This window comes from Rhinoraja longicauda, chromosome 8 (genome assembly GCF_053455715.1).
Source record: "Rhinoraja longicauda isolate Sanriku21f chromosome 8, sRhiLon1.1, whole genome shotgun sequence".
Lineage (NCBI taxonomy): Eukaryota > Metazoa > Chordata > Chondrichthyes > Rajiformes > Arhynchobatidae > Rhinoraja > Rhinoraja longicauda.
In genome coordinates, this window is record NC_135960.1 from 1,911,803 (window position 1) to 1,934,303 (window position 22,501).

The 22,501-nt window shown below is 52.8% G+C and overlaps 1 protein-coding gene across 1 annotated transcript in view; it reads right to left on the bottom strand.

The window, feature by feature from the left end:
* LOC144595710 (villin-1-like) overlaps nucleotides 1-22,501 on the bottom strand; it is a 54,163-nt gene that overhangs the window by 15,738 nt on the left and 15,924 nt on the right. Inside the window, exons 5-14 of the mRNA XM_078403254.1 lie at nucleotides 20,246-20,354; nucleotides 18,257-18,367; nucleotides 16,766-16,968; nucleotides 15,134-15,212; nucleotides 13,940-14,038; nucleotides 13,162-13,315; nucleotides 11,241-11,341; nucleotides 8,680-8,817; nucleotides 7,368-7,526; nucleotides 1,196-1,375 (exon numbers count right to left, since the gene is read on the bottom strand). Coding sequence (XP_078259380.1) covers nucleotides 1,196-1,375; nucleotides 7,368-7,526; nucleotides 8,680-8,817; nucleotides 11,241-11,341; nucleotides 13,162-13,315; nucleotides 13,940-14,038; nucleotides 15,134-15,212; nucleotides 16,766-16,968; nucleotides 18,257-18,367; nucleotides 20,246-20,354 — 1,333 coding nt within the window. The remainder of the gene's footprint in view (nucleotides 1-1,195; nucleotides 1,376-7,367; nucleotides 7,527-8,679; nucleotides 8,818-11,240; nucleotides 11,342-13,161; nucleotides 13,316-13,939; nucleotides 14,039-15,133; nucleotides 15,213-16,765; nucleotides 16,969-18,256; nucleotides 18,368-20,245; nucleotides 20,355-22,501) is intronic.

Genomic DNA, 22,501 nt, shown 5'->3' on the forward strand with positions numbered 1-22,501 from the left:
TGTTATCAGGCAACTGAACCGTCCTTTCACCAACTAGAGAGCGGTCCTGAAATACTATCTACCTCATTGGAGACCCTCGGACTATCTTTGATCGGACTTTACCTTGCACTAAACATTATTCCCTTTATCCTGTATCTGTACACTGTGGACGGCTCGATTGTAATCATGTATTGTCTTTCCGCTGACTGGTTAGCGCGCAACAAAAGCTTTTCACTGTACCTCGGTACACGGGACAATAAACTAAACTCAACTAAACTGAACTGAACTGAACCTTCGGCCCACCGAGTCCACACTGACCATCAATCAGACCATGTTCTCCACAGATGCTGCCTGACCCACTGAGTTACTCCAGCACTCTGTGAAACGTCACCTATCCATGTTCTCCACAGATGCTGCCTGACCCACTGAGTTACTCCAGCATTTTGTGATACCTTCGATTTGACCCAGCATCTGCAGTTATTTTCCTAATCAATCATCACCTGTTCCAACTAGATTTTGGATTAAAGGTACAGTGCGGAAACAGGCCCTTCGGCCGGCTGAGACCGTGCCGACCAGCGATCACACGAACACTATCCTACAGTCTGTGGACGATTTCCAATTAACGAAGAAAATTAACATTACAAACATCCTCTCCAGATCCAATAGTTACTTCCTAATTTGAGGAAGGACGTCCTTGCTATTGAGGCAGTGCAGCGTAGGTTCACCAGGTTAATCCCCGGGATGGCGGGACTGTCACATGAGGAAAGATTGGAAAGACTGGGCTTGTATTCACTGGGGTTTAGAAGGATGAGAGGGGATCTTATATAGACGTACAAAATTATAAAAGGACTGGACAAGCTAGATGCAGGAAAAATGTTCCCAATGTTGGGGGAGTCCAGAACCAGGGGCCACACAGTCTAAGAATAAAGGGGAGGCCATTTAAAACTGAGGTGAGAAGAAACTTTTTCACCCAGAGAGTTGCGAATTTGTGGAATTCTCTGCCACAGAGGGCAGTGGAGGCCAATTCACTGGATGGATTTAAGAGAGAGTTAGATAGAGCTCTAGGGGCTAGTGGAATCAAGGGATACGGGGAGAAGGCAGGCACGGGTTACTGATTGTCGATGATCAGCCATGATCACAATGAATGGCGGTGCTGGCTCGAAGGGCTGAATGGCCTCCTCCTGCACCTGTTGTCTGTGTTTCTACGTTTGCTTACCTTGCCATACCAGAGATAGCATTGGTGAGGGGCCTTCAGCAGGAAGACATCGTTGGAGTTGAGAGACAAGGAACGGGCTGGGACCTCAAAGGCTTTGGTGTTGTACTCGTTCTTGCCGCGGACTTGGAAGAGACTCGTGCGGTCCTCGGTCTCGTAGTTGTTGTCCCTCGAGCTGCTCCCCTGAAAAACATCAACGGGATCGTCAACGCCAAACCAGAGATACTCGAGGAACAAGGGTCTGAAGAAGGGTCTCGACCCAAAACGTCACCCATTCCTTCCCTCCACAGATGCTGCCCGTCCCACTGAGTTACTCCAGCACCTTCGATTTGCACCAGCATCTGCAGTTATTTTCCTACACCGCTGGTTGACTCCAGCAATTTGTGTCTACCTTCGAGAGGAGCAAGATAGGCCACTCGACCCTAAAAACCGTAGTACGTCACGGTGGCCATTTTAGTAGGCAGAAACTTGCAGAAACATTTAAATAGAAAAATAACAAAAATCTGGCTAATTGCTAGATGAGGTGTATTCTGCATTGTTATGGTATCATCACACATACTGTTCCCCCACAACACTGATTACACTGCGAGGGATCCCAATGTTGGGGGAGTCCAGAACCAGGGGCCACAGTTTAAGAATAAGGGGTAGGCCATTTAGAACTGAGATGAGGAAAAACTTTTTCAGTCAGAGAGTTGTGAATCTGTGGAATTCTCTGCCTCAGAAGGCAGTGGAGACCAATTCTCTGGATGCATTCAAGAGAGAGCTGGATAGAGCTCATAAGGATAGCGGAGTCAGGGTGTATGGGGAGAAGGCAGGAACGGGGTACTGATTGAGAATGATCAGCCATGATCACATTGAATGGCGGTGCTGGCTCGAAGGGCCGAATAGCCTCCTCCTGCACCTATTGTCTATTGTCTATTGAACGGCGGGTTTTGCTTACTAAAATGGCTCCTTTGCATACTAGACTTCAGTATAGACGATTTTGACAGAGTGGTCCATCTTGCTCCTCTAGTATCTTTGGTCCAGACTAAGCTCCGCAAATTAGGGCGGTCACGGTGGCGCGGCGGTAGAGTTGCCGCCTTACAGCGAATGCAGCGCCGGAGACCCGGGTTCCATCCCGACCGCGGGCGCTGTCTGTACGGAGTTTGTACGTTCTCCCCGTGACCTGCGTGGGTTTTCTCCGAGATCTTCGGTTTCCTCCCACACTCCAAAGACGTGCGGGTTTTGTAGGTTAATTGGCTTGGTGTAAATGTAAAGATAATTGTCCCTAGTGGGTGTAGGATAGTGTTAGTGTGCGGGGATCGCTGGGAAGCGTGGACCCGGTGGGCCGAAGGGCCTGTTTCCGCGCTGCACCTCTAAACTAAACTCATCTTCACAGGGAGGATGGAGGAAGGAACTGCAGCTGGAGAGGGTTCAGAGAAGATTTACCAGGATGTCGCCAGGACTAGAGGGTGTGAGCTACAGGGAGAGGTTGAGCAGGCTGGGTCTCTATTCCATGGAGTGCAGGAGGATGAGGGGAGATCTTATAGAGGTGTACAAAATCATGAGAGGAATAGATCGGGTAGATGCACAGAGTCTCTTGTCCAGAGTAGGGGAATCGAGGACCAGAGGACATAGGTTCAAGGTGAAGGAGAAAAATTTAAATAGGAATCTGAGGGGTAACTTTTCCACACAGAGGGTGGTGGGTGTATGGAACGAGCTGCCAGAGGAGGTAGTTGAGGCTGGGACTATCGCAACGTTTAAGAAACAGTTGGACAGGTACATGGATAGGACAGGTTTGGAGGGATGTCCATATTCTAAAACTCTTGTTTGTTTGTTTGTTTGTTCCTGAACTACAGCCAAAACGGTCCACGATAGCGCGACAATGTTAGGCCCACCTTACTCACCGTCGTCCCTTTGGTGCTAATGGAAGAAGTTTCATTGAAATCGGTGTTATATTTGTAAAGTTATTCACATTTTAAAGTTTAAATCTATCTCCTAGGGAGGGAGGGGCGAGGGAGCGAGGGTGTGTAGGGAGGGAGGAGTGAGGGGGTTGGAGTGGGTGGGGAGGAAGGGGAAGAGGGAAGGGGGAAGGAGAAGGGATGGAGGGGGAGAGGTGGAGGGAGGGGGTTAGATAGACAATTGACAATAGGTGCAGGAGGAGGCCATTCGGCCCTTCGAGCCAGCACCGCCATTCAATGTGATCATGGCTGATCATTCTCAATCAGTACCCCGTTCCTGCCTTCTCCCCATACCCCCTGACTCCGCTATCGTTAAGAGCTCTATCCAGCTCTCTCTTGAATGCATTCAGAGAATTGGCCTCCACTGCCTTCTGAGGCAGAGAATTCCACAGTTTCACAACTCTCTGACTGAAAAAGTTTTTCCTCATCTCAGTTCTAAATGGCCTACCCCTTATTCTTAAACTGTGGCCCCTTGTAAGGGATGTAAGGGTTAATACTGTGGAAGACATTTTGTGCTAACTATGGCAGACATTTTAAGCTGAACATGCTATTATACTAAAAACGGGCCGGTGAGAAGTCGACCTTCACGGTACCAGACACCTGCAGATAAAAAGTTGTTTCTCATGGTTTATTGAGGACTTGACATTCCAATGTTCTGAACTAGATCCGATGGTGCCTCCTTATCGCACAATGGTGCCTCTCTAATCATCTTAGCTATGCAACTCCTCCATACTCCTGCTTGACTCCCTAACACAATTAAAGGAACTCTACTATGTTATTGTTAAGACTAGCTTATGTCATGTAACTGTGGAAAACTGCCGGATGTGTTTTTTGAGCTGCATAAATATTGCCTGTAGTCGGGGGTATTTATTCACAAAATGCTGGAGTAACTCAGCAGGTCAGGCAGCATCTCAGGAGAGAAGGAATGGGCGACGTTTCGGGTCGAGACCCTTCTTCAGACTGATGCCAGGGGGGGGGGACAAAAGAAGCATATAGGTGGAGACAGGAAGATAGAGGGAGATCTGGGAAGGGGAGGGGAAGAGAGGGACAGAGGAACTATCTAAAGTTGGAGAAGTCGATGTCCATACCGCTGGGCTGCAAGCTGCCCAGGCGAAATATGAGGTGCTGTTCCTCCAATTTCCAGTGGGCCTCGCTATGGCACTGGAGGAGGCCCATGACAGAAAGGTCAGACTGGGAGTGGGAGGGGGAGTTGAAGTGCTCAGCCACCGGGAGATCAGATTAGTTAACGCGGACCGAGCGCAGGTGTTGAGCGAAGCGATCGCCGAGCCTGCGTTTGGTAAATAAGTTGACATCTGGAGCAGCGGATGCAGTAGATGAGGTTGGAGGAGGTGCAGGTGAACCTCTGTCTCAATAACCCACGCCTGTATTCAGGGTATTCTTTGAGGGGACAGAAGTAGGTACCTGAGTGAACGATACACAGTACACTCAGGTCTCTGTGTCTTCTCCCACCTTGGTGTTAAAGTAAAAGGTTTTGTTAACTGAGTCTTGTGTTCTTTGAATTATTTCATAGATAAGTCTAGGCGACTATCACATTCATCGTAGTCGGCAGCATCTCGTTGGGGCGCACAAGTGGCAACAGTGGAACAGAGACTTCGGAGGGGGGTTCTGTGCGCGCTCCCGGCCCCTCGAGTCGGGTCCCCGACTGTGAACATTGTTGATCCCTCGCCCGAGGTTGATCTGGTTCCCATCCGAGAGCCACAACGAACAGGAAAGCAAGGGAATTGAGGTAAGAGTCTTTATCGCATGAGTCTGTGGTCTGGGTAAATTTAAGATCAATATTATAACGTGGTACAGTGATCGATCGTCAGGCCAGGGATGGGACAGGCGATGGATAAGAGCAACGGTGGGTCGCCGGTACAGCACATGTGTTTTTTGGATCCGGGAGAAAGTAAAGATTTCAGACAGTTGTCAGCGTCTCTGACTAAGAGGCTAGGTGACGAAGCCTTGCCGACAAAGGGGAACATGAAGTGTTGAGACTTTAAACAGGGCACAACAATTGATGTGGGAGCGCGATGCGGGAAAGAAATGGGAAAAAAGCGCATCAAAGAATGGAAGGAGGAAGCGGTCAAACGCCACGAGGAAGTTGGGAGTTGGATGAGCGGTGCACGCACCTGGGGGATTGGGGTCCCTGGGGGGGGGGCCAGGAAAGGTTGGGAGGTATTACAAGCCGAGTGCCAGGCTTATGATAGGAGGGGTAACACAGGCAGGCGTGAGTCTCCCACTCAAAACAATACAACAACCAAATCCGGTGCGCGCTCAGAAGAAAACAAGGGAGGTTTGTATCCAGTACAACGAGATCTGGGTATCCGAGTGCATCAGTCACTGAAAGGAAGCATGCAGGTACAGCAGGCAGTGAAGAAAGCCAATGGAATGTTGGCCTTCATAACAAGAGGAGTTGAGTATAGGAGCAAAGAGGTCCTTCTGCAGTTGTACAGGGCCCTAGTGAGACCGCACCTGGAGTACTGTGTGCAGTTTTGGTCTCCAAATTTGAGGAAGGATATTCTTACTATTGAGGGCGTGCAGCGTAGGTTTACTAGGTTAATTCCCGGAATGGCGGGACTGTCATATGTTGAAAGACTGGAGCGACTAGGCTTGTATACACTGGAATTTAGACGGATGAGAGGGGATCTTATCGAAACGTATAAGATTATTAAGGGGTTAGACACGTTAGAGGCAGGAAACATGTTCCCAATGTTGGGGGGGTCCAGAACCAGGGGCCACAGTTTAAGAATAAGGGGTAGGCCATTTAGAACAGAGATGAGGAAAAACTTTTTCAGTCAGAGAGTTGTGAATCTGTGGAATTCTCTGCCTCAGAAGGCAGTAGAGGCCAATTCTCTGAATGCATTCAAGAGAGAGCTAGATAGAGCTCTTAAGGATAGCGGAGTCAGGGGGTATGGGGAGAAGGCAGGAACGGGGTACTGATTGAGAATGATCAGCCATGATCACATTGAATGGCGGTGCTGGCTCGAAGGGCCGAATGGCCTCCTCCTGCACCTATTGTCTATTGTCTAAGACCCGTTGTCTGGAATGGCTGAATTATTTTCATCCTCGGACTTAGAGTCAGAGGATGACTGGGGACTAAGACAGCAACCCACTGCCCCACAACTAGCATAACATGGCTTCCACAGTATTAACCCTTGCATTGATTGATGGGGGAGAAGGGAGGGGGAGGGAGGGGGGGGGGGGAGGGGAGGGGAGGGGGAAGGGGAGGAGGGGGGAGGAATCCTTTGCCACAGACGGCTGTGGAGGCCACAAGTCAGTGGGTCTTTTTAAGGCAGAGATAGATAGATTCTTGATCAGTGCGGGTGTCAGGGGTTATGGGGAGAAGGCAGGAGAATGGGGTTGGGAGGGAGAGATAGATCAATGGTTGGGAAAATGGCTGGATTGTAATCATGTATTGTCTTTCTGTCGACTGGACTGCACGCAACAAAAGCTTTTCACTGTACCTCGCTCGGTACGCGTGCCAATAAATTAAACTGATATCTGAACTGAGTAGACTCGATGGGCCGAATAACCTAATTCTGCTCCTATCACTTATACACTTATGAACTTTTTGTGAATCTTGCACTAACACACCCAAGCCCCTCTCCACCCATTAGGGTTGCCAACTGCCCCGTATTAGCTGGGACATCCCGTAGACTGTGCTAAATTGGTTTGTCCCGTACGGGACCGCCCTTGTCCCGTATTAGGCCCCGACACTGTAGGCCCCGACACTGTAGGCCCCGACACTGTAGGCCCGGACACTGTAGGCCCCGACACTGTAGGCCCGGACACTGTAGGCCCGGACACTGTAGGCCACGACACTGTAGGCCACGACACTGTAGGCCCCGACACTGTAGGCCCCGACACCGTTGGCCTCGACGCTGTAGGCCCCGACGCTGTAGGCCCGGACGCTGTAGGCCCGGACGCTGTAGGCCCGGACGCTGTAGGCCCGGACGCTGTAGGCCCCGACACAGTAGGCCCGGACGCTGTAGGCTCCGACGCTGTAGGCCCCGACGCTGTACGCCCTGACGCTGTAGGCCCGGAGGCCCGAGCTAACGAAGGTTATGTAGCAACCCGCCTCCCGGCCCGGGGGGCTGCCATTGGTGGAGTGAGAGCACGTGCCCGCTGGCTGGGTGAGGTGACGTGGGGCGGGGGGCCGTGACGTCACCTTGTCCATATTTGGGAGTGAGATAGTTGGCAACCCTAGCCTTCACCCATCTCTGCAACTTTACCTCAAAGACGACGAGCCGGCCTCTGAAGATGGCCGTGAGGTGCCGCGGCTCCTTGCCCATGGCCACTCGCACCTGCACGGCCTCACCGCCATACTTCTGGTCAAGGGTCATGGCCTGGTAGGCGGAAGCCGTGATGTCCGCGTGACTAGCGTGTTTACCCTGAAATGGCAAACCATCAACATGTTTAAAACCGCACGCACACACACACACACGCACGCACACATACACGCACACACACACGTACGCACACACACACACACACACACACACACACACACACACACACACATAAAGTGCTGGAGTAACTCAGCGGGTCAGGCAGCATCTGTGGAGAACATGGATAGGGGAAGTTTGTAGGTTAATTGGCTTCTGCAGTGTGTGTGAGAGTGCTAGACTAGGAGTGATTGCATATCGTCACGGACTTGGTGGGCCGAAGGGCCTGTTTCCGTATCTCTAAACTAAACTAAATTACACAAACAGCAAAGACGTCAGGCTGCTGACTGTGGAAGGGTCGGTCTGAATCAGAGGGGAGTGAGTCCCAATTGACGTGGGGGGGAGGGGGGGAATGTGCAGAGTTAGGGTCGCTAACTGTCCCGTATTAGCCGGGACATCCTGTATTTTGGGCTACATTGTTTTGTCCCGTACGGGACCGCCCTTGTCCCGTATTAGGCCTGGACTGCGCTGTAGGCCCGGACACTGTAGGCCTGGACGACGCTGTAGGCCCAGACGCTGTAGGCCCGGACACTGTGGGGCCGGACACTATAGGCCCGGACACTGTAGGCACGGACACTGTAGGCACGGACAGTGTAGGCCCGGACACTGTAGGCCCGGACACTGTAGGCCCGGACAGTGTAGGCCCGGACAGTGTAGGCCCGGACAGTGTAGGCCCGGACAGTGTAGGCCCGGACACTGTACGCCCGGTCACTGTAGGCCCGGACAGTGTAGGCCCAGACAGTGTAGGCCCGGACACTGTAGGCCCGGTCACTGTAGGCCCGGACAGTGTAGGCCCGGACAGTGTAGGCCAGGACAGTCAAGGTCCGGACGCCCGGGCGCCACCTCACGGAGGTTGCGTAGCCACCCGCCTCCCGGCCCGGGCGACCGCCATTGGTAGAGCGGGAGCACGTGGCCGCTGGCTGGGTGAGGTCACGTGGGGCACGGGGCGGTGACGTCACCTTGTCCTGTATTTGGGAGTGAGATAGTTGGCAACCCTTATGTGGAAGGGTGGGTCTGAATCAGAGGGGAGAGAGTCCCAGTTGGCGGGGGGGGGGGAGTGGGGTGGGGGGGTGGAAATGGGGGGGGGGAATGCCCAAACCTGCCAGATGTAGAGGATGTAGCGGGGTTTGTTGTTGACGATGTACGTGTACAGGATGAGGTAACACTCCTTGCTGTAGAACAGCCCGTGCCATCTCCTGTCCACCACCACCAACTCCTGGTCCTCAACTCTCCACTCCTGCACGAGGGAGAGAGAGAGAGAGGGAGGGAGAGGGGGAGGGGGTGGGAGGGAAGGAGAGAGGTAGGGAGGTAGGGAGTGAGGGGAGGGAGGGGAGGGAGGGAGGGAGGGGGGGAGGGAGGGAGGGAGGGAGGGAGGGAGGGAGGGAGGGAGGGAGGGAGGGAGGGAGGGAGGGAGGGAGGGAGGGAGGGAGGGAGGGAGGGAGGGAGGTAGATAGATAGATATTATTATCAGATGTGACGTATCACAGTGATATCCCTGGGCGTACCGTACACGAGGTATACCAACAGTCGCAATATATAGGGCGCTGACAAAGGTACAAAACGATCGTTGTAGTCTCCAGTGGAACCCGCTCTGTTCCTTTGGCGGCCCCTCTAACACTGGACCCCTCTTTATCCTCTTTCAACACGAGTTACCACTGGGTAGCAACGAAGCTAGGTTCACCGGGTTAATTCCCGGAATGGCGGGACTGTCATATGTTGAAAGACTGGAGCGACTAGGCTTGTATAAACTGGAATTTAGAAGGATGAGAGGGGATCTTATCGAAACGTATAAGATTATTAAGGGGTTGGACACGTTAGAGGCAGGAAACATGTTCCCAATGTTGGGGGAGTCCAGAACCAGGGGCCACAGTTTAAGAATAAGGGGTAGGCCATTTAGAACGGAGATGAGGAAAAACATTTTCAGTCAGAGAGTTGTAAATCTGTGGAATTCTCTGCCTCAGAAGGCAGTGGAGGCCAATTCTCTGGATGCATTTAAGAGAGAGTTAGATAGAGCTCTTAAGGATAGCGGAGTCAGGGGGTAAGGGGAGAAGGCAGGAATGGGGTACTGATTGAGAATGATCAGCCATGATCACATTGAATGGCGGTGCTGGCTATCACCTGGATTGGCAGGCTCCAGTTACGAGGAGAGATTTGGACAGAACATACTCACACAGCGTAGAAACTGGCCCTTCGGCCCATCTTTAGCTTCACGAGAATGATCCCAGGAATGAGTGGGTTAACATATGATGAGCGTTTGTGGGCACTGGGCCTGTACTCGCTGGAGTTTAGAAGGATGAGGGGGGACCTCATTGAAACGTACAGAATAGTGAGCGGCCTGGAGAGGATGTTTCCACTAGTGGGAGAGTCTAGGACCAGAGGGCACAGCCTCAGAATTAAAGGACGTTCCTTTAGGAAGGAGATGAGGAGGAATTTCTTTAGTCAGAGGGTGGTGAATCTATGGAGGCCACAAGTCAGTGGGTATTGTTAGATTCTTGTTTAGTAAGGGTGTCGGGGGTGTGCAGGAAGGAACTGCAGATGCTGGTTTAAACCGAAGATAGACACAAAATGCTGGAGTAACTCAGCGGGTCATGCAGCATCTCTGGAGAGAAGGAACGGGTGAGGTTTCGGGTTGGGATGGGTCGGATCATTTCAGGGTCTCGACCCAAAACATCACCCAATCCTTCTCTCCAGAGATGCTGCATGACCCGCTGAGTTACTCCACTATTTTGTGTCTGTCTAAGGTGTCGGGGGTTATGGGGAGAAGGCAGGAGAATGGGGTTAGGAGGGAGAGATAGATCAGAAGTAATTGAATGGCGGAGTAGACTTGATCGGCCGAATGGCCTAATTCTGTTCCTATCTCTAATGAACTTTGTATAAAACTAGGGTTGCCAACTGTCCCCGTAATAGCCAGGACATCCCATATTTTGGGCTAAATTGATTTGTCCCGTACGGGACCGCCCTTGTCCCACATTAGGCCCGGGGGACGCTGTAGGCCCGGACACTGTAGGCCTGGACAATAGGCCCGGACACTGTAGGCCCAGACAGTGTAGGCCCCGACACTGTAGGCCCGGACACTGTAGGCCCGGACAATAGGCCCGGACAGTGTAGGCCCAGACAGTGTAGGCCCGGTCGTTGTAGGCCCGGACGCTGTAGGCCCGGACGCTGTAGTAGGAAAAAAAAACTGCAGATGCTGGTTAAAATCTGTGTCTACCATCCGGGCAGTGTAGGCCCGGACACTGTAGGCCCGGACGCTGTAGGCCCGGATACTGTAGGCCCGGGCGCTGTAGTCCCAGACGGTGTAGGCCCAGACAGTGTAGGCCCGGATGCTGTAGGCCCAGACGCTGTAGGCCCGGACAGTGTAGGCCCGGACAGTGTAGGCCCGGACAGTGTAGGTCCGGAGGCCCCGGCGCCACCTAACAGAGGTTGCGTAGTAACCCGCCTCCCGGCCCGGGCGGCCGCCATTGGTGGAGCGGGAGCACCTGGCTGCTGACTGGGTGAGGTCACGTGGGGCGCGGGGCGGTGGCGTTACCTTGTCCCGTATTTGGGAGTGAGAGAGTTGGCAACCCCTAGATAAACTTACTATCAGGTCTGTTTGGGTAGCATGTAAAACAAAGCTCTTGGCTGCACCTGGGGTACAGGTGACAATCAGGTGACCCTTACCTCAACCTCCCCAGTCCCATCGTCCACCATCCTCTCCTGTGCGGCCTGCTCCGGTCTGGCGTACATCTCAATGGCGTCAAACTTCTGCTGCTCCACCTTGGCTGGGGAGACAACCAGGGGAGAGAGTGATGGGTGAGGTCAACCATCGGGGTCACCTCTGCCTACCCCCCCCCCTCCCCCTCCTCTACCCCTACTCCCTCCCCTCTCCCTCCCTCCCCCCACTCCCTCCCCCTCCCCTCCCCTCCCCCCCACAACCCACCCTCCTCTACCCCCACTCCCTCCCCTCTCCTCCCTCCCTCCCCCACTCCCTCCCCTCCCTCTCCCCCCACAACCCCCTCTCCTTCCACTCGGGCCCACCACCCTCCCTCTTCCCTCACCACTCCCTCCCCCTCTTCTCTACCCCTCCCCTCCCCTCCCCCCACCACCCTCCCCCTTCCCTCACCACACCCTCCCCCACTCCCTCCCCCTCCCCTCCCCCCATAACCCCCTCTCCTCTCCCTCCCTCCCTCTCTCCCCTTCCTCCCCCCACAACCCCCACTCCTCCCCCTCCCCTCCCCCCACAACCCCCACTCCTCCCCCTCCTCTATCCCCACTCCCTCCCCCCTCCCCTCCCCCCACAACTCCCCCTCCTCTATCCCCATTCCCTCCCCCTCCCTCCCTCCCCCCTCCCCTCCCCCCACCATCCTCCCCCACCACTCCCTCCCTCTCTTCTCTACCCCTCCACTCCCCCTTCCCCTCCCCTATGACTTTATGACTAACACTATCCTACACACACTAGGAACAATTTTCAACGTTACCAAGCTAATTAACCTACAAACCTGCACGTCTTTGGAAACCAGAGCACCCGGCGAAAACTATACACAGGTCACGGGGAGAGCGTACAAACTCCACACAGACAGCGCCCGTAGTCGGGATCAACTCTACCACTGCGCCAACGTTCTGCCCGAACGAGCTGCCAGAGGAGGTAGTTGAGGCTGGGACTATCCAATGTTTAAGAAACAGGTTCATGGATTGGACAGGTTTGGAGGGATATGGACCAAACGTGGGCAGGTGGGACCAGTGTGGGTGGGACATTGTTGGCCGGTGTGAGCAAGTTGGGCCGAAGGGCCTGTTTCCACGCTGTATCACTCTATGACTCTGTGACTCGATGGAGATATGGACCAAACGTGGGCAGGTGGGACTAATGCAGCTGGGACATGTTGGCTGGTGTGGGCAAGTTGGGCCGAAGGGCCTGCTTCCACGCTGTATCACTCTGTGAAGGGCCTGTTTCCACACTGTATCACTCTGTGAAGGGCCTGTTTCCACACTATCACTGTATGAAGGGCCTGTTCCCACGCTGTATCACTCTGTGAAGGGCCTGTTCCCACGCTGTATCACTCTGTGAAGGGCCTGTTCCCACACTGTATCACTCTGTGAAGGGCCTGTTTCCACACTGTATCACTCTGTGAAGGGCCTGTTTCCACACTATCACTGTATGAAGGGCCTGTTCCCACGCTGTATCACTCTGTGAAGGGCCTGTTCCCACGCTGTATCACTCTGTGAAGGGCCTGTTCCCACGCTGTATCACTCTGTGAAGGGCCTGTTCCCACGCTGTATCACTCTGTGAAGGGCCTGTTCCCACGCTGTATCACTCTGTGAAGGGCCTGTTCCCACACTGTATCACTCTGTGAAGGGCCTGTTTCCACACTATCACTGTATGAAGGGCCTGTTCCCACGCTGTATCACTCTGTGAAGGGCCTGTTCCCACGCTGTATCACTCTGTGAAGGGCCTGTTCCCACACTGTGTCACTCTGTGAAGGGCCTGTTCCCACACTGTATCATTGTATGAAAGGCCTGTTTCCACACTGTATCACTCTGTGAAGGGCCTGTTTCCACACTGTATCTCTCTCTGACTCTCTTTCTCCTCCCCACCCTGACGTACCGATCTTGCCGAGGCTGTGTGTCCGGCCGAGGCCAATGGTCTGATCGTGGACAGTCCAGCGCTGGAACAGCTGCCTGAACAAAGCCGACTCTGCCCCCTCGTTCTCCACCTCGATGTTGATGTGTGGACCGTAACCTTTGGCCGTGACAAAGCCCTGGTGGGACACACACAAAGCATTTTACCGGGATGTATCACGGCACAGTACAGTCGCCAACTGTCCCGTATTAGCCGGGACATCCCGAATACTGGGCTAAATCAGTTGGTCCCGTACGGGAACCACTCTTGTCCCGTATTAGGCCCAGAGGGCACTGGAGGAACAGCACCTCATATTTCGCTTGTGTAGTTTACACCCCAGCGGTATGAACATTGACTTCCCTAACTTCAGATAGTCCCTGCTTTCCCTCTCTATCCCCTCCCTCTTCCTAGTTCTCCCACTCGTCTTCCTGCCTCCGACTACATTCTATCTTTGTCCCGCTCCCCCTCCCGACATCAGTCTGAAGAAGGGTCTCGACCCGAAACGTCACCCATTCCTTCTCTCCACAGATGCTGCCTGACCCGCTGAGTTACTCCAGCACTCTGTGAAACGTCACCTATCCATGTTCTCCACAGATGCTGCCTGACCCGCTGAGTTACTCCAGCACTCTGTGAAACGTCACCTATCCATGTTCTCCACAGATGCTGCCTGACCTGCTGAGTTACTCCAGCACTCTGTGAAACGTCACCTATCCATGTTCTCCACAGATGCTGCCTGACCTGCTGAGTACAGTGCTCCACTCACCAGTGCTCTGGTCAGCGCAGACTGGCGCTCGGTCTGGGACGCCCGCTTGCCCTTCCACACAAAGACTTGGACTCCACCCTGGTCCACGATGTGGCACTCCTGAAACACAGGCACGACACGGCTCAAAACCCACAGCAAATCCTCATCATATTTGTGTATGCACATATAATGCGGGCACATTTTATGTCCATGTGTGTGAGTGTGTCTGTGTGTGTGTGAGTGTGTCTGTGTGTGTGAGAGTGTCTCTGTGTGTGTGTCTGTGTGTGTGAGAGTGTCTGTGTGTGTGTGTGTTAGTGTGTGAGTGTGTGTGTATGTGTGTGTACGTGTGTGTATGTTTGTGTGTGTGTGTGTGTATGTTTGTGTGTGTGTCTGTGTGTGTGAGTGTGTGTGTGTATGTCTATGAGTGCGTGTGTGTATGTCTATGAGTGCGTGTGTCTTTGTGTGAGTGTGTGTGAGTGTGTACGTGCATCAGTGCGTGTGCGTCTGTATGTATGTATCTCAGTGTGTGTGGGTACATCAGTGTGTGCGTGTGTATGTCAGTATGTGTGTGTCAGTGTGTGTGCGTTTATATGTATGTGTGTCAGTGCTTGCGTGTCTGTATGTGTGTATCTCACTGTGCGTGTTTGTGTGTGTGTGTATGTCAGTGTGTGTGTGTTTGTGTGTGTCAGTGCTTGCGTGTCTGTGTATGTGTGTATCTCACTGTGTACATCTGTGTGTGTGTGTGTGTCTGTGTGTGTGTGTGTGTGTATGTGTCTGTGTGTGTGTCTGTGTGTGTGTCTGTGTGTGTGTGCGTCAGTGTGTGTGTGTGTGTGTGTGTGTGTGCGTCTGTGTGTGTGTGTGTATGTGTCTGTGTGTGTGTGTGTGTGTGTGTGCGTCTGTGTAGATGTGTGTGTGTCTGTGTGTGTGTGTGTGTGTGTGTGTGCGTCTGTGTAGATGTGTGTGTGTGTGTGTGTGTGTGTGTGTGTGTGTGTGTGTACGTCAGTGTGTGTGTCTGTAAGTCAATAAGATATATTACAAAGTAAGTCTCCCCTCCGTCCCCCCCACCAAGATCAAGATTCAATTTATTGTCACGTGCACCAACTAAGGTCCAGTGAACTTTGAGTGACCATACAGCCACACTAAGCGAAAAGCAACAGGACACACAGCCAGGTGAAGTAACATTTAACGTGGCTGTGTAAAGCTCCAACAACTTACATCGCTGTGCAGCAGGTCCTGGGTCAGGGGTCTCAGACCCACCTCCTGCACCACCAGGTTTCCATCCGAGTCGGTCACCCTGCAGAGAAAGAGGAGGCGAGGAGAGGTGAGGGGGGGGGGGTGTCTCAGCACACATATACAACGGTTTAGAAGGATGAGGGGGGACCTCATTGAAACGTACAGAATAGTGAGCGGCCTGGATAGAGTGGATGTGGAGAGGATGTTTCCACTAGTGGGAGAGTCTAGGACCAGAGGGCACAGCCTCAGAATTAAAGGACGTTCCTTTGGGAAGGAGATGAGGAGGAATTTCTTTAGTCAGAGGGTGGTGAATCTGTGGGATTCTTTGCCACAGACGGCTGTGGAGGCCACAAGTCAGTGGATATTTTTAAGGCAGAGATAGATAGATTCTTGATCAGTGCGGGTGTCAGGGGTTATGGGGAGAAGGCAGGAGAATGGGGTGAGGAGGGAGAGATAGATCGGCCATGACTGAATGGCGGAGTAGACTTGACGGGCCGAATGGCCTAATTCTGCTCCTATCACTTATGACGAACAGCATCATGGAAACAGGCAGCCAACCAGCCCATAGGAGATACAATGGATCACCTCAAGGTCTTCTCTTAGTTGGCGCAGCGGTAGAGTTGCTGCCTCACAGCACCAGAGACCCGGGTTCAATCCCCGCTACCGGCGCTGTCTGTACGGAGTTTGTACGTTCTCCCCGTGACTGGCGTGGGTTTTCTCCGGGCGCTCCGGTTTCCTCCCACACTCCAAAGACGTGCAGGTTTATAGGTTAATTCGCTTGGTGTAAATGTAGAAATTGTCCCTAGTGTGTGTAGGATAGTGTTAGTGTGCGGGGATCGCTGGTCAGCGCGGACTCGGTGGGCCGAAGGGCCTGTTGCTGTGCTATATCTCTAAACTAAACTAAACTAAAAATTTAGTATAAACAAAGAAGAGAAGAATTTCTTCAAAGTACAAGTCAGAAGAAGGGTCCCGACCCGAAACATCACCAATCTGTGTTATCTAAAGATGCTGCCTGACCCGCTGAGTTACTCCAGCACTTTGTGTCTTTATTTGTAAACCAGCATCTGCAGTTCCTTGTTTCTCCATCATTTATCTACCTGCACGTAAACCCTACAATCAGCCTGAAGAAAGGATCCTAACCTGAAATGTCACCTATCCGCGTTCTCCACAGATGCTGCCTGACCCGCTGAGATACTCCAGCACTCTGTGAAACGTCACCTATCCATGTTCTCCACAGATGCTGCCTGACCCGCTGAGTTACTCCAGCACTCTGTGGAACGTCACCTATCCGTGTTCTCCACAGATGCTGCCTGACCCGCTGAGTTACTCCAGCACTCTGTGAAACGTCACCTATCCGCGTTCTCCACAGATGCTGCCTGACCCGCTGAGTTACTCCAGCACTCTGTGGAACGTCACCTATCCGCGTTCTCCACAGATGCTGCCTGACCCGCTGTGTTACTCCAGCACTCTGTGGAACGTCACCTATCCATGTTCTCCACAGATGCTGCCTGACCCGCTGTGTTACTCCAGCACTCTGTGGAACGTCACCTATCCATGTTCTCCACAGATGCTGAGAGATCCAGAGATCCTCGTGATCACGGCACTCTATCTCACCGGTATAGTTTGATGGATTGTCTTTGCTGCTGGTCCACCACTTCGTCGGGAACGGCCGGTTTAATCTCCTTCCGTTCTCCCAGCAGGAAGCCCATCAGGCGCACCAGGTCCCCAGAGCCGTCCTCGTTCTGCCCGTCCACCACCGCGATCTGCCCGCGCCCACCTCTCTCCCGGTCCCGGATGTCCTTGGCCAGTTGCATCGCCTGCAAACGAGGAGAGGGTGAAACATCCAAACGTCCAAACACAGGTGCGGGAGGAGGCCATTCGGCCCTTCGAGCCAGCACTGCCATTCAACATATGATCATGGCTGACCATCCACAATCAGTCAGGGGGTATGGGGAGAAAGCAGGGACGGGGTACTGAATGAGAATGATCAGGCGTGATCATATTGAATGGCGGTGCTGGCTCGAAGGGCCGAATGGCCTCCTCCTGCACCTATTGTCTATGTTTCTAGCCACAGTCTAGGAATAAAGGGCAGGCCATTTAAAACTGAGGTGAGAAGGAACTTTTTCGCCCAGAGAGTTGTGAATTTGTGGAATTCTCTGCCACAGAGGGCAGTGGAGGCCGATTCACTGGATGAATTTAAAAGAGAGTTAGATAGAGCTCTAGGGGCAAGTGGAATCAAGGGGTATGGGGAGAAGGCAGGTACGGGTTACTGATTGTGGACGATCAGCCATGATCACAATGAATGGCGGTGCTGGCTCGAAGGGCCGAATGACCTCCTGCACCTATTTTCGATGTTCCTATATCTCTCGACTCCCATTCCCGACTCTCAGTCTGAAGAAGTCACCTGAAACGTCACCTATTCCTTTTCTCCATTAGAGCAATAGATCGTGTAGATGCACAGATTCTCTTGCCCAGAGTAGGGGAATCGAGGACCAGAGGACACAGGTTCAAGGTGAAGGGGAAAAGATTTAATAGGAATCTGAGTGGTAACTTTTTCACACAGAGGGTGGTGGGTGTATGGAACAAGCTGCCAGAGGATGTGGTTGAGGCTGGGACTATCCCAACGTTTAAGAAACAGTTAGACAGGTACATGGATAGGACAGGTTTGGAGAGATATAGAGATATGGAGGCCAATTCTCTGAATGCATTCAAGAGAGAGCTAGATAGAGCTCTTAAGGATAGCGGAGTCAGGGGGTATGGGGAGAAGGCAGGAACGGGGTACTGATTGTGGATGATCAGCCATGATCACATTGAATGGCAGTGCTGGCTCGAAGGGCCGAATGGCCTACTCCTGCACCTATTGTCCATTGGCCCAACTTGCCCACACCGGCCAACATGTCCCATCCGCTCCAAGGAACCCCAGCGAGCTCAACTTCCCCCTCTAGCTCAGGCCCTCGAGTCCTGAGAAACGTCCTCGTAAAATGGATGAGTTCCCTGAGATGTTGGGCGTCTGCCCCTCGCTGCCCCTCTCCATCCCACCCGACCTGGCTGGCCGATCAGTCCGCGCTGTTCTACCCTCCACCCACTCCTCCCCCCCCCCGTTACCTTCAGGCGCTCCATGTGGTTACTGTGCGGGGCGTTCCACTGCACGATCAGCTTGCCCAGATCCAGCAAGAAGACATCTCCTTGGTTGAAGCTCTTCCAACTCATCTCCACCTGATGGCATCAAAGAGACCCAGTCAGACACCCCTTCTAGAGCCTTCCTTGCCAGCGGTATCGTCTTCCCGCTGACGGGCTCGCACGCGACAAAAAAGCTTTGCACTGTACCTCGGTACACGTGACAATGAACTACACAGTCACCGTGGAGCAGCATGATGGCGCAGTGGGTAGAGTTGCTGCCTCACAGCGCCGGAGACCCGGGTTCCATCCCGACTACGGGCGCCGTCTGTCTGTACGGAGTTTGTACGTTCTCCCCCATGACCTGTGTGGGTTTCCTCCGGGCGCTCCGGTTTCCTCCCACACTCCAAAGATGTGCAGGTTTGTGGGTTAATTGGCCTCTGTAAATTGTCCCATGTTTGTGTGTGGTGCGGAACGGGTTTAGTCTAGTTTATGGTCATTGATGGGAAAAGGTGATGGCTGGTCGGCACGGACTCAGTGGGCCGAAGGGCCTGTTTCCTCTCTGTATCTCTCAACTAAACCAAACTAGTGCATGTCCGAAGAAGGGTCTCGACCCGAAACGTCACCCATTCCTTCTCTCCACAGATGCTGCCTGACCCGCTGAGTTACTCCAGCACTCTGTGAAACGTCACCTATCCATGTTCTCCACAGATGCTGCCTGACCTGCTGAGTTACTCCAGCACTCTGTGTTACGTCACCTGTCCATGTTCTCCACAGATGCTGCCTGACCCGCTGAGTTACTCCAGCACTCTGTGTTACGTCACCTGTCCATGTTCTCCACAGATGCTGCCTGACCGGCTGAGTTACTCCAGCATTTTGTGTCTATCTTCGGTGTAAAGCAGCATCTGCAGTTCCTTCCTGCACCCTAGTACATGGGAGGCTGGGGGTTTTAGTTTAGTTTAGAGATACAGCGCGGAAACAGGCCCTTCGGCCCACCGGGTCCGCGCCGACCAGCGATCCCCGCACACTAACACTATCCTACACACACTAGGGACAATTTAAAAAATGTTTATACCAAGCCAATTAACCTACAAACCCGCACGTCTTTGCAGTGTGGGAGGAAACCGGAGCGCCCGGAGAAAACCCACGCAGGTCACGGGGAGAACGTACAAACTCCGTACAGACAGCGCCCGTAGTTTAGTTCAGTTCAGTTTAGTTTCGAGATGCAGCGTTGAAATAGGCTCTTCCGTCGGCGCTGACCAGCGATCACACTGTACACTGGCACTAGCCTACACACACGGGGAACAATTAACAGAAGCCAATTAACCCACAAACCCACACGTGTTTGGAGTGTGGGAGGAAACCGGAGCACCCGGAGAAAACCCATGCGGGTCACGGGGAGAACGTGCAAAATCCGCACAGACAGCGCCCGTGGTGGGGATTGAACCCGGGTCTCTGGCGCGCTGAGGCAACAGCTCAGAGACAGCAAGGTGGCACAGCGGTAGAGTTGCCGCCTTACAGCGAATGCAGCGCCGGAGACTCGGGTTCCATCCCGACTACGGGCGCTGTCAGTACGGACAATAGGTGCAGGAGGAGGCCATTCGGCCCTTTGAGCCAGCACCGCCATTCAATGCGATCATGGCTGATCATTCTCAATCATCATTCTCCCCATACCCCCTGACTCTTGTACGTTCTCCCCGTGACCTGCGTGGGTTTTCTCCAGGCGTTCCGGTTTCCTCCCGCACTCCAAAGACGTGCAGGTTTGTGGGTTATTTGGCTTCGGGTAAATGTAAACATTGTCCCCTAGTGTGTGTGTGGGATAGTGTCAGTGTGCGGGGATCGCTGGTCGGCGCGGACACGGTGGGCCGAAGGGGCCTGTTTCCGCGCTGTATCTCTACACTAACCTCTACCACTGTGCCACCGTGCTGCCCACCGGGCACTGGGATGTGGGGAGGGGGCGTGGGGGTTGGTGCTCACCTCAGTGGCGTGGATGTTCTTCCGACCCTTCACCTGCAGAAGCCTCTGGACGTTGTAAGCGTTGGTCTCCACGTGCTTCAGGCCCGACGCGACACCTCCCCGTTTGTAGCTGTTGGAACACAATGCAAGGTTCACGGGCGGCCGCCTGTCGGCGCGGACTCTGCGCGCTGACGAGCATGTTTCAACTTCAGCCTCTAAACTAAACTAAACCACAGGTGGACATGACATGCTGGAGTAACTCAGCGGGTCAATAGACAATAGACAATAGACAATAGGTGCAGGAGTAGGCCATTCAGCCCTTCGAGCCAGCACCGCCATTCAATGCGATCATGGCTGATCACTCTCAATCAGTACCCCGTTCCTGCCTTCTCCCCATACCCCCTCACTCCGCTATCCTTAAGAGCTCTATCCAGCTCTCTCTTGAAAGCATCCAACGAACTGGCCTCCACTGCCTTCTGAGGCAGAGAATTCCACACCTTCACCACTCTCTGACTGAAAAAGTTCTTCCTCATCTCCGTTCTAAATGGCCTACCCCTTATTCTTAAACTGTGGCCCCTTGTTCTGGACTCCCCCAACATTGGGAACATGTTATCTGCCTCTAATGTGTCCAATCCCCTAATTATCTTATATGTTTCAATAAGATCCCCCCTCATCCTTCTAAATTCCAGTGTATACAAGCCCAATCGCTGCAGCCTTTCAACATACGACAATCCCGACATTCCGGGAATTAACCTAGTGAACCTACGCTGCACACCCTCCATAGCAAGAATATCCTTCCTCAAATTCCTCAGGCAGCATCTGTGGAGAACATGGATAGGTGACGTTTCACAGAGTGCTGGAGTAACTCAGCGGGTCAGGCAGCATCTGTGGAGAACGCGGATAAGTGACGTTTCACAGAGTGCTGGAGTAACTCGGCGGGTCAGGCAGCATCTGTGGAGAACGCGGATAGGTGACGTTTCACAGAGTGCTGGAGTAATCAGCGGGTCAGGCAGCATCTCGGGAGAGAAGGAATGGGTGACGTTTTTTTGTTTTTGATGCTGCCTGTCCCTCTGAGTTACTCCAGCATCTTGTGTCTACCTTCGATTTTAACCAGCATCTGCAGTTTTTTTCCTAAACAAAACTGCAGGCACACTCTATCTCTCCCTCCTAACCCCATTCTCCTGCCTTCTCCCCATAATCCCTGACACCCGCACTGATCAACAATCTATCTATTTCTGCCTTAAAAATACCCACTGACTTGTGGCCTCCACAGCCGTCTGTGGCAACGTAATTCCACAGTTTCACCTCCCTCTGACTGAAGAAATTCCTCCTCATCTCCTTCCTAAAGGAACGTCCTTTAATTCTGAGGCTGTGCCCTCTGGTCCTAGACTCTCCCACTAGTGGAAACATCCTCTCCACATCCACTCTATCCAGGCCGCTCACTATTCTGTACGTTTCAATGAGGTCCCCCCTCATCCTTCTAAACTCCAGCGAGTACAGGCCCAGTGCCCACAAACGCTCATCATAGGTTAACCCACTCATTCCTGGGATCGTTCTTGAGTAGACACGATGGGCCGAATGGCCTAATTCTGCTCCTATAACTTATGAACTTATGAAAGGCATTGGTCGAGGATGAGAGGGAATCTTATAGAAACGTACAAAACTCTTAAAGGATTGGACAGGCTAGATGCAGGAAAGTAAATCTTCCCCATGTTGGGGGAGTCCAGAACCAGGGGCCACACAGTTTAAGAATAAGGGGTAGGCCATTTACAATACAATACAATACAATATATCTTTATTGTCATTGTACAGGGGTACAACGAGATTGGGAATGCGCCTCCCATACGATGCAATAAATTAATTAGCTAGTCAATATTAATTTAAACAACCCAATGAAACAAATTGGAAAGACTTTTCCACCCAGAGAGTTGTGAATCTGTGGAATTCTCTGCCACAGAGGGCAGTGAGGCCTTCAAGAGAGTTCTCCTTCTCTCTTTCAAGAGAGAGTTAGATTTAGCTCTTCGGGCTAACGGAATCAAGGGATATGGGGAGAAGGCAGGAACGAGGTACTGATTGTGGATGATCAGCCATGATCATATTGAATAGCGGTGCTGAATCGAAGGGCCGAATGGCCACCTCCTGCACTTATATTTCTATGTTTCTAAGCCTTTCACTATTCTGTACGTTTCAATGAGGCCCCCTCCCCTCATCCTTCTAAACTCCAGTGAGTACAGGCCCAGTGCCCACAAACGCTCATCGTAGGTTATCCAACTCATT